This window comes from Echinops telfairi, unplaced genomic scaffold, assembly GCF_000313985.2.
Source record: "Echinops telfairi isolate 266 unplaced genomic scaffold, ASM31398v2 ScPeMD7_443;HRSCAF=831, whole genome shotgun sequence".
NCBI lineage: Eukaryota > Metazoa > Chordata > Mammalia > Afrosoricida > Tenrecidae > Echinops > Echinops telfairi.
Window position 1 is genome coordinate 30,713,941 of NW_022104341.1, and position 18,446 is coordinate 30,732,386.

An 18,446-nucleotide genomic window follows, 5' to 3' on the forward strand; every position below is an offset into this window, starting at 1 on the left:
ACTTGTTATAGGTTATTTTCATATCTTAAATTGTCCTCTGCCACCCTTCACCCACTTTTCTGTTGTTTGTCCCCCTCTGGGGGGTTATATGTTGACCCTTGTGATCGATTCCTCTCCCCTCCATCCCTTTATCCTCCTGGTATCTGTGTTCTCATTGTTGGCCCTGAGGGGTTTATCGATCCTGGATTCCCTGCTCTTTATCTGTAGCAGTGTGCATGTTCTGGTCTAATCCAATTTGTAAGCTAGAATTGAGGTCATGTTCGTGGGGGGAAGGAAGTACCAAAGAACTAGAGGAAAGTTGTATGCTTCATCGGTGCTATATTGCACCCTGACTGGCTCATCTCTTCTTTGTGACCCTTCTGTGAAGGGATGTCCAATTGTTTACAGATGGGCTTTGGGTCTCCACTCCACCCCACTCTCACCACCACCACCCTGCCATCCACACTGGGTATGATTTTGTTCTGGGTCTTGGATCCCAGCGACACCTCATGATCACACAGGCTGGTGTGCAGCTTCTATGTGGGCTTTAGTGCTTCTCAGCTAGATAGCCGCTTGTTTATCTTCAAGCCTTTAAGACCACGGACACTATCTTTTGATAGCCAGACACCATCAGCTTTCTTCACCACATTTGTTTATGCACCTATTTTGTCTTATGGAATTGTGTCAGGAAGGTGAGCATCACAGGATGCCGGATTATTAGAACAAAGTGTTCTTGTGTTGACAGAGTACTTGAGTTGAGGCCCAATGTCCATCTACATCCTTAATTCTTATCATATAGACATAACTACATAGATCTATTGCCCTCTTGTTATATATAAATATATTTACATGTGTACATGCCTGTATTTAGACCTCTATAAATGTCCTTCGCTCCCTGGTTCTTTCCTCTATTTCCTCAAAAAAGAAACTTCTGTTAAGTAATGAAAAGCTGTTTCAACAAGGAAAAATATACTTAATTTCACATATCTGTCAAGAAGATTCATGTCACCTAATAATAATAGCATCAGCAAATATTCCCATCATTTATGGAGCTCTGTGCTAGGTATTTCGTATGAATCATTTCTAAATCTCCTAACCACCATACAATCTTACAGAGTAGGTACTGGTATCCTAATTATTTGAAAAGGCTGAGTCTCATACTGGACAAAGACCTGGTAGTGAATGACTGCAAGATGAACAAAGATTTGTCAGACTTCAAAGTGCCTGTTTTAACCTAAATGCCACATATTATTCTTACTGGAGGCAGAGGAACCAAAGTTAAGGCTACTGCAATACTCTAGTTGAAAGATGACTAGTGACATGAAGAGGAAGAGAGAGATGCTAATGACAACAACAAAAATACAATTACAGCCCTGGTGGCTAACTGACTGAATAAGGAGTGAGTAGTGGGTGAGGAATTAAAATGTGTTGTTGGTGTAGTGGGCTATGCAGCGAGCTCCTAGCCACAAGGGCAGTGGCTCAACTTTGCCAGCTGTACAGTGGGAGAAAGATGAAGTTGTCTGCTCCCATAAAGATTTAAAATCTCAAAACCCCAAAGGGACAGTCCCACCTAATCCTATAGGTTTGCTAGATGGCAGAATCAGCTAGACAATCTTGAGGCCAGTATTTGGTTTGAGTGAGTTGAAGAAAAGGGAGTTCCACGAACCAAAAAAATTAAGAATTTCAGGTGCTTCAAATTAAGAGGCTAAGTAGCTAATGGTATTAATATAATGGTACTAATAAACAAGGAGGGGATATACAAGGAGGAAAGATAATTAATTAGTTTCTTATTAGACAAACTGAAGACCCTAAATTAGGTATGTCCAGTGGATTGTAGAATATGACACTAGGGCTAATCAGATAGGCTACCTTTGCCAACTCACACTCGTTTTAAAGTATTAAACGAGATTAAATACATATGAGCATGTATGGAACTGTATCTAAATGATAATTACTATCATTTCTTTGGAGGTTTTTGTTTTAAAGATCATTTTATTGGGGGCTCTTACAGCTCTTTAGTTTTTTATGTGGCACTCATTGAAGTAACATTTAAAAGCTGAGGTAAGTTAAGAAAACTGTTGGGACTAAATCATTATAGTAATAAGGATTCTTGTAATAATAAAGTTTAAGAAAATAATATTTTTATCTTAAAGTAAAATAACTATAAAGGTAATGAATGAATCTGATTTCCAAATTACAATCAGTTCTCTTTAAAATCATATTTCAGCCAGATGCTAACTAAGGCAAAATTTAAAACTTCAAATCAGCTCTGGCTAAAACGAGATCATTAGCTCTGGCCAAAATGAGATGATTCATTTCTTAACTTTCACCTTGATCTAATAAGAAATCAAAATTTATTCTATGTAACACTATAACAAATCTAGCATTAGGACACTAATTTTTTAAGGTATTAACTAAGAAAGTTATAACAAAAGTTCTGTAATGCAACTGCTAATGTGTTTTTGTATGGCTCAAAATAAATAACATACCAAATATCCAAAATTACAGAGCCTGTAAGTGCCTGAAGGAGTTGAACGTTACAAATAAAGGCTGCATTTCATGCCATTTTAAAAAAAGTAAATATGGCATGATCAAACATTACTTTATAGTCTATATTAAAATATACTAACTTTAAGATACTTTGAGGATATAGCAAAAAACTATTGCTATAATTTCATACAAACCCTTATGAAACAAAAATACCAAAAATGTGAAGCTACTGTTTCTCAACATACCCTCTCTGACAGTAGTGCATCCATCTCTCTAATCCTTCCCCAGAGAATTCCTTACACTTCAATTTGCACTGTCAAAATGAGTCTTGGTCTCCCTGTTAGGGTACCCAGACAACTGCCCTGACACCCTCAAGCAATTCAAATTGTGCACCTTTTCAATACTGCTTGGGTTTGGGGACAAAAAAAAGGACTAAAGGTCAAGACCAGGGCTGCAGGATGAATGAAGTATGGTTTCCCAATGGAATTCTTGAATGACAGTCTTTGCTACCTTTGAAGAATGGACAACTGCACTACTGCAATGGAGAGGGGGAAAAATTCCTCCACACTCTCCTTCTACTTTCCTCACCAATGCAGTGTTCAGTTTTTATAAAACTTCTTCCTAATAAGTCCTTGTGATCATCTTGTGTCCCCTGAGAAAGCCTATTAATATTATCCTTATGAAAAATCCTCATCACCATAACCTTCTGAGCTGACCTCTTTGTTTTGAATTTAACCAGCCTAGCACATCCCTTTGAAAGACACTATTTTGATTGGACCTTGTGCTTTGAATTGTCTTAGTAAATCCAACACTCATATCCAGTCATTATTCATTACATAAAATTGTTTTCATTACCGTTAATCTTGCTAAAAGTCAGATTGAAATATAAGCTGGCTTCTGTATTCAAACAAATGGCCATCTAAGGGAAGAATCAATTAAGTCCACAAGGAAGAAGCGCACCAGCGTGTGTGATCCAAAGAGGACGATGACAAACTATGGATATGGTGAGGAGAAAAGCACCAGAGCTGAAATGATGAACACACCATAGGTGGAGGGCTCTGGGGACGGTGGGAGCCACACCCATCTGCAGTGTCTGGTCACACTGAGCCGCTGGCAGATCCGCTCTGCCCACAGGCAAGGGTCCTGAACAGCCTTACTATCAGGCAGAGACCACTGTCATCTTGATGATGCTGCAGCCAGCTCGATACTTGGTCAGTTGACCACCCTATACACACGACCTGGATTTGTTCTGGGTGCAAGCAGAAATTTCTTCTCTGGCTTTGTGAATGGTGATAGGAGCTATTGTGATGCACAGGAGGAGTGGATGAATAATGATAACTGATACAAGGGGACATAGGGAATACGGAGATGGGAGGGTGGTTATAGGGCGGGAAATGGGAATTTGGAAGTAAATATTGAAAAGGGGGATATGCTAGAATTGATGTGGTAATAATTATACAATTCTCCTTGATAGGATTGAACGATTAAAATATTGAATTGTATGATATGTAAATTATGTAAATTACATGCCAATAAAACCATTGGGGGGAAAAAAGATAAGCTCATTTATCCTACAAGACTTTATTATTATTATTTTTTTTTGGAAGGTACCCTATGGAGTGTACTACTGAGAGAACCTCTCTGTAGCCCTCCACTGACCACAGAATTATGCTTAATCATGTTTTAAATGTAATAAACTTGTATATGCATGATCTGAAGCCCTAATACCTAGTACCAATATTTTTGGATTTAACCTTCTATTGTGTGCCTTTTAAGCAAATTAACTTAAGAATTATAGTTTATAAAAATTTGGATAGGTTTCAAACTATGAAACTGAAAAAAATGTTATTTCATCTATACTGTTGTTCACTAATTAAGTCCAGGTAGACTACTTAAATCATTTTAAATATATACTTACATTTCTTTATGTTACTTACCTTTGATGATCCATTTGAATACATTTGTATCATATTCTCTGCACCTTGTTTTACTTTAAGTTCTATATCCAATTGTTTTTGTAAGGCCATCAATCTATTATTGCTAGTAGAGCAACGAGGGTCACTACTTGGAGTATCTGGAGTCCTTGGGCAATCTGTAAAGTAAATATTTTATTAAAATCACTAGTAGGTTCAAGTTCTATTTAAAATTAGAAGATATTTCCCCAAAATAAGGAATCCGAGGATCTGAGATGAACATGCAATCACCTAACTGTAGTAGTTTGACATTTTCATAATCTAACCATTGCAAACAAGTAGGGTTGCAGAACCATCTGTCAGGGGCATTGTGGAAGCAGATCTGCTGAATGAGAAGTATCAGGTATTCTTGTTGAAGGTCTTTTAAAGCACAGTAAGTTCTGGGTTATGAAAGTCCAACTTACATATAACTAGTGCTTGAAATGACTGAACCAATCCTCACAAACTCTCCATCTCAATCACTTTCACTCACTGCACATGGAGATTTTAAGTCATTGAGAAGGTTTCCCGTTTCTTCTTATTGAAAACCACCAGCAAACCAACTGCCACCGAGTCTACTTCAGTTCACAAGGCCCTTACAGCACAGAGTAGAACTGCTCCTTAAGGTTTCCAAGACGAGAATTTACAGGCGCTTACGGCCACATCTTTTCCCCTTCAATCGCCAACCCTGTGGTTGGCAATTCAACGTTTCAACACACTGCACCCCCAGGGTTCCTTTTCCTGCACTACAGTAAGGCTAGATGCAGCATGCCTCTTACCTACAAATTCAAGTTTAAGGCAAGCTTAGGACAAATCTTCATTCTTTACCTACAGAGACTACCTATATTATTATCAGAAAATTACATCAATTGGACTTATCTATTCAACAATTAAACTAAATGTCCTTATTGCCTGATTGTTTTGTGAAGGCCTATCCAAAAATACAAAACCTAACTCAGTAATTCTTCATAAATAGAACTAAGTAAAAATAAAGTACTAATATTAACTACTAATAACTTATGCATATAGGGATACCATTTCTTTTTTTTCTTCTACTACTAGGATATTTAATCACAGTGAAAAGTGTTTTAAATATCAACTAGATATATTAAATAGTTGAGGGTGGGGATGACTTGTTTTAGAGAAACCCAAAATTCTCAACAACAAAAAATCGACAGCAATACTAAAAAAAAACCCCACCCATAATCATAAAACTATAAAAGTAATAAAAATCTTTTACGGGAAAAATAACAGACCCATAATTACTCTGGAGGATCCAATATTATTGAAATACTTATAAGAAATCTACCATATACAGTAACTAAACTTTTTGCTCATAATGATGTTTATTATTTGGGGCTTTCTCCACAAAATGTAAAAATAAAGAGTAAGAAAACTAGCAGCTCAGTTTCTTCGTTACCAAGACCTGGTTCAGGTGCTAACAAACCCAAGGATCATTAGGAAAATGCCTAAACCTCCAACTGAAACCTAAGGTAGTTTGATGAACTAGTTTTTGACAAATATATATCATATCTAAGTTTTATATATTTTTAAAAGATTACTAATTCACAAACTTTCAAACGAAAGTTTTAATGAATATATAAAAATACAGATTCTGTTAGATAGATTTTTACAAAATAAGTTAAAAATACATTTATATATAACTATGTACAAAACCTGATTTAGGTGCTTAAGAAAAGCATTAATTCTCATAAACAGCCTTCTGACAAGTAATTACACCTATATTACAGAAAACATTAGGGCACAGAGACGTCAAGATATTTGCCCAATGTTATACAGTTAACAAATGGCATCATGTGGACTTGAACAGTCAGTTCTGCTCTGAAGTCTATTCCCTTAGCTGTGCTATGCTGATTTTGCTATGGAATACCCTAGTACAAGCAACTAGTCTAATACTGTTTGTATATACATACATACCTAATAGCATAATTATAAACATATGAAAATATGTATGCAAGCTGATACAAATATCAAAAAAGAAAAAAACAAGCCAAATCCACTGTTACTGAGTTGATTGTAACGTACAGCAACCCTGTATAGGGTTTCTAAGACTGTAAATCTTTATGGGAGCAAACAGCTTCATCTTTCTCCTGACGATCAGCTGGTGGTGGGTTTGAATCACCAATGCAGTGGTTTGCAGTCCAGTGCTTAACCCACAGCACCACCAGGGCTTAATCCTGAAAGTAACTGTTTCAAATTGATATTGCCTACATTTTACCTATCAGAAAAAAGGTACATAAGTAATATTTGGATCCAACTAAGGAACGGTTTGTATTTCAATCACTTCATCAAATTGTGAATGAACTATTCCAAAAGATCATTTTTTTAGTAACATGCAAGAAGTCCATTCATTACTAGGTCTTTAAAATTTGTCAGGGCTTTGAACCAGCCAGGCTCAGGCCTTCAGGCCTGGCTGAGGAAATACCACAGGAAGAGACACAAATTGTAAAAGTTACACTGAACTGGAAAGATAACCGAGAAAGGAAAACTATGGGTTTACACCTTGGTAGAAGCTTAGTCTCCCTCTTACAGAAGGGCAGTTCACACATTGAATAGCAACCAAACCCTGGTCCTCAGATTTGAGCGCAGAACAGAATACTGCTCAAGGATGGATGCCAACCACACTGCTCTGAACGTGTCGCCCAACTACAGTCCTGCCAAATAATTCACTTTATGCTTTGGGATCCTGAGAGGGCTCGCTATGCCCTTTTCTGTCATCTACTCTATTCCAGGTACTGTGCTAAATTTGCCAAACTGTAAAATGTGGAGGCATATTCCTGCTTTACTTCTTTAGCCATGTTAGAACAGGGCAAGAAGTTGTTGCTTGTAAATTGGATATTCATAACCTGAGACTTTCTGTTTTCATATAGATAAGGTTCAGACCAGGTCACAAAAGAACTGATTAACACAATATATAGACTGTAGTGGTTAGGAATATCTGGGTTTGAATCTCTGTTTTGGAACTTCTCAACCACGTAATATGGATTGTTAGTTAACAAACAATGTATGACAAAAACATGAATAAAATAATGTACAAATAAATACAATAGCTGTGAAAATGGGATATTGAGTTGTATAGGGTCAGGAAATATTTTTAAATGAATTACTTACTCTTCTAGAACCATTTCAGATGTTAGCATTTTCAGTTCTAGTCATGACACAGCAGCTACTATCATAATGACTTTCTCACCACTAACAGTTGTAAAACTAGACAAAATACATGAAGCAACTGTTTTCTGGAATTAGACAATGGATATACAGAACTGAGAGTTTTGATATAAAGCAGTACCAAGGATAGCGCCCTCTACTTTCTGTGGCATAATTTTACAAATCACAACACTGGGAAAGGAGAACAAGCAGAGAATGAAAGTCTTTGTGAGTAAATGAAAAATGAGAGGGTATGTCCCCCAAACCTAGAACCTCCTACCCCCAACACACACACCAAAGAACCTTATTACCTTCAAATTATACTTAATACACTGGTCAAATCTGCGATTCTTCTTGGAAACATTTTTCAAACTCATCTGTTTAGATGGCTGACAGCACCTCCCTCATTTTTTTCTTCACCTCTTCCACATTGTCAAATCGCCATCCTTTCATGTCCCTCTTCATTCACAGAAACAAAAAGCATTCACACAGAGCGAGGTCATGAGAGTTACAGGTGTGTGGGGCAGGAGGCATGCTGTTTTTGCCAAAAACTGGTGCACTGAGATGGTTGCTTGAACAGGTGTATTGTCATGGTGGCAAAACTAGTCCCTGATCTGCTACATATCAGGCTTTTATTGTCACGTCACAGACTGTTACTCAATCTTTTCAGAACCTCTAAATAGAAAGCTTGATTAACAATCTGATCTGGTGGAACGATCTCCAAGTGCATTATCCCCTTCACATAAAAAAAACAATTGAGCATCGTCTTAATCTTTTATTACATTTCTTGGGCTTTTTTTCGGTGAGGTGATGATGGTGTCTTCCACTGGCTTTCCTGATGTTTGCTTCTCGGTCATAAGAATAGCACCATGTCTCATCACCAATAATGACCTTGGAAAAAAGCCTGGGTCACTTCGGAGCTTTCCTTTCAAAGCACAGCATGTTTCCACTCAACACTGTTTTTCCTGGTCAGCCAGAACCTGAGATTCTCATTCCCAAATCTGCCATTAAAATATCTCAACCGAGCTCCAAGAATCTTCGAGCACAAGTGCACAAATTCTGTGAACATTTTTTCATCCATTCGGGAAGTTGACAAATGTCCAGAACAAGCTTTGTTATCATTTGACATTTCACCTTTTTTGAAAGGAGAAAACCACTTGAGTTTTTAACATAGCGCTGCCCTTGTAAGCTGTGTTCAACATCACAACAGTTTCTGTGGCATTTTCCCCGAGCAGAAACAAAATTTCAAAGCTGCATGCTGTTTTCTTAAAATTGGTCATAACAAAAAATGAGGTTTGAGCGAAACTGCTTTTACAGAAAAATTCACTGTGACCAGAGAGAACCTTCCAGGTGATGTCACTGGGTGCACTAACTCAGAGCGAGTTGCTTGATGCTCGTCTTGTGGGAAAAAATGCATACTACGAAAGCATGGCCAGTGGAGCTTTATCCCGGTTTTTATTGGGTACCCCCCTCTTCAAATATTATCAGGTGATACCCAGAAAAGACATCTTAGTTTTAGATACAACTTTGGGGTTGCCCCCAAATCTTCTACCACCACCACCACCACAACCTGTCGCGAAGTTACTTCTGACTCATGACTAGGTGTCTCTAGGTGGAAGCAAGGGACCAGCAGGGTGGCACAGCTTTGTCCGGTCCCCTTTGCAGGGCGGGAGCCTAGAATGTTGAGTACAGTGCCTTCTCTAGCTGCCGGCCCTTGGCCACTCAGTGAGGGCACAAGGCCGCTTTTCCACTATTTAATTGTAATGTACAAAATTGTGTTGATATATAGAATAAACCGTCTGTTACTGAACCAAATATATATATATATGTCAGAGTAGAAGTGTCCTCTATAAGGTTTCAATGGCTGATTTTGTGGAAGTAGACCACCAGGCCTTTCTTCTGAGACACCTCTTCATGGACATGAGTCTTTATCTTTCGGATAACTGAGCAAGTCAGCCATCCACACAACCTAAAATGTATTTAAAATCTCCCTAGGGATAAGATTTCCTGAGCCAAAATGAAGAGTAAAAACCGAATGTGTTAGTAGTTTCTTAAAAATATCTAGAACAATAGATGTCCTATTTCTAGTGCTTTTAGTATATTCTCTAAAGCTACAACTGAGATGTTGGCTAATAAGATGAACTACCATATATACTCAAGTATAAGCCTAGGTTTTCAGCACATTTTTAATGCAGTTTTGTGGTAAAATTAGGTGCCTCAATGGATATTTGGGTTGGCTTATACTCAAAGTACATACGGTAAGAATCCTAGAACAAGTGAGCTGAATCCTTACTGGTCTCTTAACTTATTAAGGCCCAAATTTAATTTGTTCCCTTGACTCTCTTTGGGAGAACAATTCAATCCCTAACACAGTGAAAGAGTAAGTGACCTAGGCACTAAAACTTTCAGAAGTGCCTGTGTCTACACAATGTGTTTGTTACTACAAATTACTTCATCTGATTGAGGGTTTGTTTCTACTATACAAATTATCAACTACACAGGTAGTTTCCGACTTACACCACATTTAAGTTATGATAATCCACACTTACAACCATCATTTTGGTTTCTTTCGTACGTCTTACATCATTAGCAAAGTGTACTATGTAGGTTGTGATACATAATTTGCTGATGTTATCATTCTCAGAAGTTTACTTACAGATATTTAAAACATCAGTTTATAAAGATATCAACAATAAAAAGCAACAATAATAAAAACTTTGAACTTAGGCCAAAACCATTCATTAAGAGTCGCTGGAACGAAACCCTTTTGTAAACCAAGGGTTCCCTGTACTTAATAAAACACAAGACATGTTCTTATCTTCTTTAGGGATGATGTAATTAAGAGACAGTTTCGGGGAACTGGTAACTTTTGAAATATTTCATTTCAGAGCTCAGGTACTAGCTAAGGCTTAGATACCACTCTGTCTTACAAGAATCCAATAGTTTGTGGGGTTTCTCAAAAGGTAGATTCAACCTCAGCTAACAATAACTTTTATCATCTCCATGTAGCAAGCTTAGAGTATCTGGAACATGACCAGAATATAAAAATTTCCATTTCCTACTTCTCTGAAGAATAATGTAACATATATACATTACAAATAACACTCCCAAATGATCAGGTCTTGGCATTACTATAGACAGTCCAAAAAATTTTATAGTTGAAGTCTTATCAGTTCATCTGATAAAGTCTTTTATCTGAAAAATAAAAGCCTAGAGATTAATATAGTTGATTTTACAGAGGTGAATCAAGAGCAGCCTCCTAAATAATTATCCAGGAATCACTTACACAATGCACAACTGAATCTTGCAGCACTTTCATTTAGTCATTCATTCTGCAATGTACTCTCAAGACAACCGGGATTGGATAAACAATTTTGCTATCAATCAACTCATACCATACACAGCTTAAAAGCAAAATAGGGTGTCCTTGAATTTAATTTAAATTAATTTTTTATTAAATGGACCATTTTCTGGATTTTCTTATCCTAGAAATTTACTTGAAGCGCTGATGTTGCTGTTGGCAAGTGTTGGACTGCTAACTGCAAGGCTGGAGGTTCAAACCCATCAGCCAGTTTGCAGGAGAAACATGAAGCTATCTAGTCCTATAAAGATTTATAGCCTCAGAAACCCTATATAGAGCCACTATGAATCATAATGGAATTAATGACATGGGATTTGGCTTGGTTTGGCTTTTGATAGAACTTTATTTAAACCTTTGTTCTGTAAGTTAATCAACTAAAAGAAAATTTTTTTGTTCTGCTAAGCACCTAATTAAAAAATTGTTAATAAATTAATATTGGTTTTTGATATTCAATGTTCATAGCTAAACATGTACTGAGTTTGAGGTACTATCATAACCTTGAAAATGGGTGAATGAAAACCTGTCCTCCTCAGAGAACACAAAACTTAGTGTTGTAAACATGTCAAAGTATAATACACACAATTCACATAAAACATGTAAAAGCCACAGTAACACAAAAAGGATAATTAGTCAGGAAAAGTTTCACAATAATAATCCAAATTATTTTTGACAAAAGATAGGAATTAAAGAGTAGAATTTTAAAAGGGGTTATTTCTTTATGTGAATCAGAAATGATAGAAGGTGGTACAGTTTCACAAGGTCAAAGTTAGGGAAGGTATAGAAAGGAATCAAGAAGCGATGGAGAGGTTCTAGATCAGGGTCAGAAAGTTTTTGAGAAGAGCCAATTCTGTCCCTCACAACAATTTAAAAATCATTTAAGAGCTACAAAAATATTTTTACAAACAAATGAAATCACCATTATCTGAATAATATCTTTTCAAATTTTTAATTTTACTGAGCTTTCTCCTTGATCTTACATAGTTGATGATTCTAACGCTGGTGAGTTCATTTTCAGACCTACAGGGGTAAACTAAGGGCCACAGTCTCCATCCAACCAGTAAGCCGAGTCTGCTATATGACTGAGTTCTGTTCCACATTTTTCTCCCACTCTATCCAGGACTTTGTAATGTGATCCTTCCCAGAGCAGCTGGTAGTAGAAGTCAGGCACCAACATCAACTGCTCTGAAAAGTTTTATGTGGTATGCCATTCCGGCATACATAGTAATTATTATTCATTGCTTTCATGGGTGCTTCCAAAATGTCTACCATGCTTAATATATTAATCTATATACATCATTATCTTTTTTGTACAAGAATTTGAAGGTTATACAGTTTAAATATCTTTCTTAAGCATCATTTCTGCAAGGTCAAAATATTTTATCAAATGGAATGTCAACGTATACAACTTTTCAAGGTTCCGGTAGAAATAGACAAAAAAGAACCCAGTAATCATCAGAAGAAAAGCAATGGTATCGACATGCTTGCTGTGAACAATTTAAGTATAATGAATAACTTTAGATGTTATAATATGATATTTCTAAATCTAAAAAAATTTAGGAAACTTGACAGAGAGGAAAAGTTTATTTATATAAGGGAAACTACATTTTTTTCAGAATCTAAAATAAATGCTATGAAAACACTATAAATAGCAGTGAATTAAAAAATAAATAAAATAGCAGTGAATTCAGCGGCTATATACGTGTACACAACACATGCTAACAAGGTTTGAAGACTTTCATGAATAACTGTTACAATGATTTAAGGTTAGACTAAAGCAGAATTTACCACAGAATTTGATTCCATATTAATAAAATAAATCAGTTTTGATCATATGCGATGGGCATAATACTAAACTAGGATGGTTTTCTAGTATACCACCCATCATATTATTATATGGTACTGTCAAACTGGAGTAAAAAGTCATAAAGCTAAGGAATGGTCCAAGTGGTCTTGGGTCTTTAAACCAAACTAAATTTCTATTAAGACCCATCAATGGTTATAGTAGTTTACCCTGGTGTCACTATAATTAATTAAAGTTTTTTTTTTTAATCTCCTATTTGCAGGCATAAAGCAAATGTATGGAGACAGGAATATCAAAGATAGAGGTTTTAAGAACAATTATGGATGGGGCTACAAATGCAGTCAAGGAAAATGTAGTGTTTCTTAAATTTAACAAGATATACTACACTGGATCTTAGCCAAAAGGCTGGGAAGTGATAAAATATAACGAGATATAAAGTTTCAATGATTGATATCTAGAAATTAAACAATAATCGTGATATGAAAAGTTGCTAAGTACATGGAGAAAGGCACAGCCGTAAATTCTATCTGATTTTTTAAATGAGAAACTTTTAGAAAGCATTAGTATTGTAGTATAGGATACATACACACGTTAATATGTATTTATATTTAAATGAATATATAAGAAAAAGTTAGCAATGCTACTGTATGGCCTAGGATACAAGAAGTACTTTTTCCAGTTTTAATATCTGCACTAATAAAAATTTCTAACAATGAGATCCTGTCAATTCTATTGTTTAAAAATTATGCCCCTAGGTTGAGATTATGGGGTTTTTCCCTTTATATTTTCTATAATCTGAAAAAGAAAGAATAGTGGTGTCAGGCTTCTTAAACTTTCTTTTGTTTTTGAACAGTATTCCTGGTGGTTCAACTGTTTAGAGCACCAGAACAACGGTCAGGGTTTTGATGAATTATATATTTGCAAAGGATAAAAATAGCTCTTTTTCACAAAATGCACTTTTAATTTTAAAAAGTCATCTGGCAAGCTCCTGTTGCTGATCACAAGGATACATCAGGTAAGAGCATGTAGTTAATGCAATACAAAACAGTACTGGAAACGAACAGTAGGAAAAGCAATGTTCTACTGACAAAAGGTAGGAGAGTAGACAACAGTTGCTCATTTCTAAGTAGCCTTTCATTTTTTTATGCACCACACTCACTATATTTCTAAATAGAATGTACACAAGAAATAGCTATAAGAAAGAAATACAGTGAGTATACTTTTAGAAAAGTTATACATGTCACAAAATGTATTAATTTCTAAAACTATACAGTTCTTAACAGAGCCATGTTAACATCAAATACCGTACCTGTAACATCTTCTGGATCTGACACAACAATATGAGCATTTAGTTCCTGCAACTTGTGGTGTAGTTCTTCTAATTTTTTATTGGATTTTTTCAAAATGTTGTCTACATACGCCAAGTTTTTTTTATCTGTTGTAACCTTCCTCAGATTTTCAGCTCCTTCTTTGATTTTCAGTTCCTTCCTTATTTCCCTCTTGATTCGATCCTTGATCTCATCCAATTTCTGTTGCACCATTGTGTCTGAAAAATCTAATTTTTGAACAGCACTAACATTCTCAGAAAATGGAAGATTTCGGGAGTCCCCCTATAGGAAAAGCGAAATAAAACGTAAGTGTAAAAATTTGAAATGTAGTTGGTCAATAAAATGTGCAGCATAAGCATACTACTACATTTTCAGCATAAAAATCCTTTTCTCATTTAATTCTTTCCTTATAAGCCACAGATATTATAGCTATAGAAAATCACAAATTGTGCCTACTCATTAAATATCATTACTCGACAAATACATTTTATTAAAATAAAAAGATACCTGTATGATCATTTAAGCTAATTATTTAAATGCATTAAGGTTTGGGAGACTATATTGAAGCCTCTACTTAAGTACTTCATCAATACAAATCCCATATGATAACCTAGTTTACTCAATACAAAAACACCATTATTAAGTAATATCTCTAAGTTAGTCCTCCTGGCAGATGCTGATATACATAGAGCACTAACTCACCTAAAAAAATCAAATTCAATAACCTAATTTACATATAAAAGTGTCATTTGAAAATGGCTCTTTTTTGGGTGTCAATATTTTCAAGGACCCTGCCTTGACTACTTTCAACTCTCATTTCTTTCCAATTTGCTCGCTAAATTGCAATCATAACAAGTTACAGATTGAATGACTGTCCTTTGTGTTTGTGTGCAATTTACGTAAACGAGTTTTTCTTTTCTTGACTGAACTATATAGGCAGGGCCTAATTATGAGAGTAACTTTGTAATGATTTGTCTATTATATTATTTAATTCAGAATTCTTGGGCCACACTTAAATTACTTGGGCTTCGCTATTTTCAATCTACTGGTAATTCTGGGAAACCCAACAGTAAAATTGATATTTAACACATTCTTCTTTTCCATACAGCGTGGCTATTTTTAGTCAACACAGTTCCATCACAAGGGATGAAGTTATACATTCCACTCTAATTAGACCACATCATTTGCCAAATACATCAAATATACAAAACTATGTATTTTATAACTATACTTATATATGAAAAATTAAATTCTGCTTGCTAAAAATATAAAGAGGTATTTTTCAATTTAGTACACTTCAACAAACACAACGAAGCTAAGAAAAGTATGAAATAAGAACAAGACTTGATTCGAAGAACAGAATGAAGAGGAAAGCCTGTCCCTTGTAACCGAGCGCTTCATTTGGGAGACAGGGAAGGATGTTTAGTCCTCACTGGCCGAGTTCCCGGGAAAGAAGAGAAAAGGCTGCTACTTTCTACATTTCAGAAATATGCATCATTCTGACCTGGCAGATGCCCAAAAAGTGTTAGCGGACCCCCCCATCAAAATCAGTGGTTATGATGATCCAAACACTGTTTTAGCTATGAGGAATTTCAAAGGTCACACAGTATAACTCTCCTGACTTTGGTTTGGAGGAGAGCAGGTTACCAAGAAAAATTAGTGGCATGACTGGTTAACAGAGTGGTCTCCTGACTCTTAAGTTTGATGCTTTTTTACCCTAGACTGCCTTTCTCACAGAAGCCATCTGGAACATTCATTTCTCTGTATTTGAACTATATCTTGCTCTTATTGACTTGCACTGATTAGTGGATAATATGTTTCTTAAATCAGGAATATTGGCAGAGTACATTTCCTCTTCATTTCTTATGCCACCCAATATGAGTTGTCTATATCTCAAGGAAGAGTGTTCAGAAACAGAAAGCAAAGAAACCAATAAAATTCCAGCTGTCAATAGCTATGAAACCAAAATGTGTTTGGCTTTTTGATTCTTTCAGGTATTATAAAAGTCATGTAAACCAAACATAGTTTGAAGAAGCATACAATGTACTCATACAAATATAGGTCACAATGTGTTCTTTTCTTAAAAATAATAATACAGCCCAAGGTATAAATCATTATGCCATCAGGGTTCCTGGTTATACAAGGAGGCTTCAAAAAAGTTTGTGGAAAAATTCCTTTGTGTTTTAATTTCATTTTTCCATAAACTTTTAGAAACCCTTTTGTATAATTTCTAAGCCTCACAATGCCTATGCGGAGGATTAAGTATGCTTTCCTAGAAATAGTACAGCTCGTTGCACTAAAACAGATACTTCTGGCTACCCAGATAATATCTATCCTCCCTTCATCCTGTTTCCTTACTAAGAAAACTCCCATTATATGCAGCAAAGAACACAGATAAAATTCTCACTCCACCAGACTCACTCAGCCTGAAGTAGACATATGACAATTCTTATCAAGAATTAAGTTCAGGATCTGGGGGTAAGCATCTACTTCTCCATTTCTGGGGGGCACGGGGAGGTGTTGGTGTTGGGTGAAATGTAGATTTCACCTAACAGCCATCTGTGACAGTGATGTGCAAGAAACATTAAAAACAACACACTAAGGATGGGAGAGCAAGCAGAAAAGGCTTGAGTCTTGTCTCCCATACAGGACACTCATGTTTTATTTGTGGCCAATGCACCTCATATACAGCTACCACCAATCTGTCTTTGGAAGTTTGTGTGTTGCTATGGTGCTGAACAGAGGTTTCAGCAGAGATCCCCAAATGGCCTTCCTGTGGCACAAGTCCTAGACTTTTGAGCTATTTGTTTTAAATTAAAAATAGACCCCTGTTCAATTAAATCTAGATCCTATGAAGCTTTGTAGTGTCAGAGTGGGACTTACCATCTGACTTTCTGTGCTAAGAGTAGATTTTGAGGGTGAGAGCAAGTGAGACCAGGTAAGAAGCTATGGCAGGTTGTGACAAAATCGCCTCAACTGAATCTTGCCTCCAAGAAGCCACACTGTCATGGAATACTCTCGGGACAAGCCTTTTCTTAGTAGCAGTGACATTCTGGTGATGCTCTGGGAATTCCAAGTACAGGCCTGACAGCATTTGTTTTTACTCTTGAAAATTCAACTGCTACGTAAAGAAGTTCTGGCTGTTCTGTTAGACAGTGATCCTGGCAGATGAGGGAGACCATGTGGAGAGAGGCTGTGTGAAAGAGAACCAATTCACCCCAGCTGTACCAGTCATCACAGCTGAGGAACCAAACATCTGAGGGAAGCCACAGTGGCCACACCAGACCAGTTTAGCCACCAGCTGAATGCAGCTGCATAAGTGAGTCCAAATGAGACCAGCATAAGAAATGCGCAGTATACAGACTCTTGGAAAGAACAAACGATTACTGTTTTAATTCACAAGGTTTTGTTTGTTACACTAGTAGATATATGATACAGAGGCTATTCCAATAATCTAAGCAAGTGATGATGACGGCATATAGGCCAGAGTGGCCAGTCCTAGAAATTGACATGTAATTGATGTAGGTTGAACCTTATTGTCTTTTTTTCAAAGAATTGACACAGGAATCCTGAGAAAATCAGCTGCGAAGACAAAATCTGAAGCTATGCAGCCAGAAAACAAAGCTAATCCACGAAAAAGAAAACATGATAGTTAAATAGGAAAAGATCACTTAGAACATTTAAATCCAATCATGCTTAAACCAAACATACCCTTTAACCCCTCAACATTGTAGTCACAGTGCCAAAAATTCCTTTTTGACTTCAAAACACAGCAATGATAGAATTCTTGCCTCTCATACAGGAGAATCATATTTTATTCTTGCCCAATGCACCTCAAATATAGCTACCACCAATCCGTCTATGGAAGTTTGTGTGATGCTATGGTGCTGAACAGAAGCTTCAACAAAGCATCCAGATTAAGACAAACTAGGGGTGGGGAGGGCAGGGAAATTCTAGCAATCCACTTCCATGCCTGACAATCTACTTCTAAAAAGCAGCCAACGAAAGCACTATGGACCAAGTCTTCATAATTAAGATTTGTGTAATGAATAGTTGACATGAGGATGTCTAAATCTAAAGAATATTATTAGCATTTATAATTTGGGAAGTGATTTCTTTCTTGTCAAAAATGTCTATTTAATATTCTATCTTTAAAGGATTAATTTTTAAGTGATGAAACTGTTATAGAAAAATTTAGTACTCATGTTATATATGGAACTTTATATTGATAAATTTTTTCAAGTAAAAAAAACCAATGCATTAAGATGAAGATTCACAGGGAACTATATGTGACCTGTTCCCTGGGGGACAGACAACCGAAAAGTGGGTGAAGGGAGACGTCGGACAGGGCAAGATATGACAAAATA

The 18,446-nt window shown here is 36.3% G+C and overlaps 1 protein-coding gene across 1 annotated transcript in view; it reads right to left on the reverse strand.

Moving 5' to 3' along the window:
* The window catches only part of PKN2 (protein kinase N2), a 133,918-nt gene that overhangs the window by 70,877 nt on the left and 44,595 nt on the right, over nucleotides 1–18,446 (reverse strand). The window contains 2 exon segments of the mRNA XM_045291900.1: nucleotides 4,407–4,561; nucleotides 14,061–14,361. Coding sequence (XP_045147835.1) covers nucleotides 4,407–4,561; nucleotides 14,061–14,361 — 456 coding nt within the window.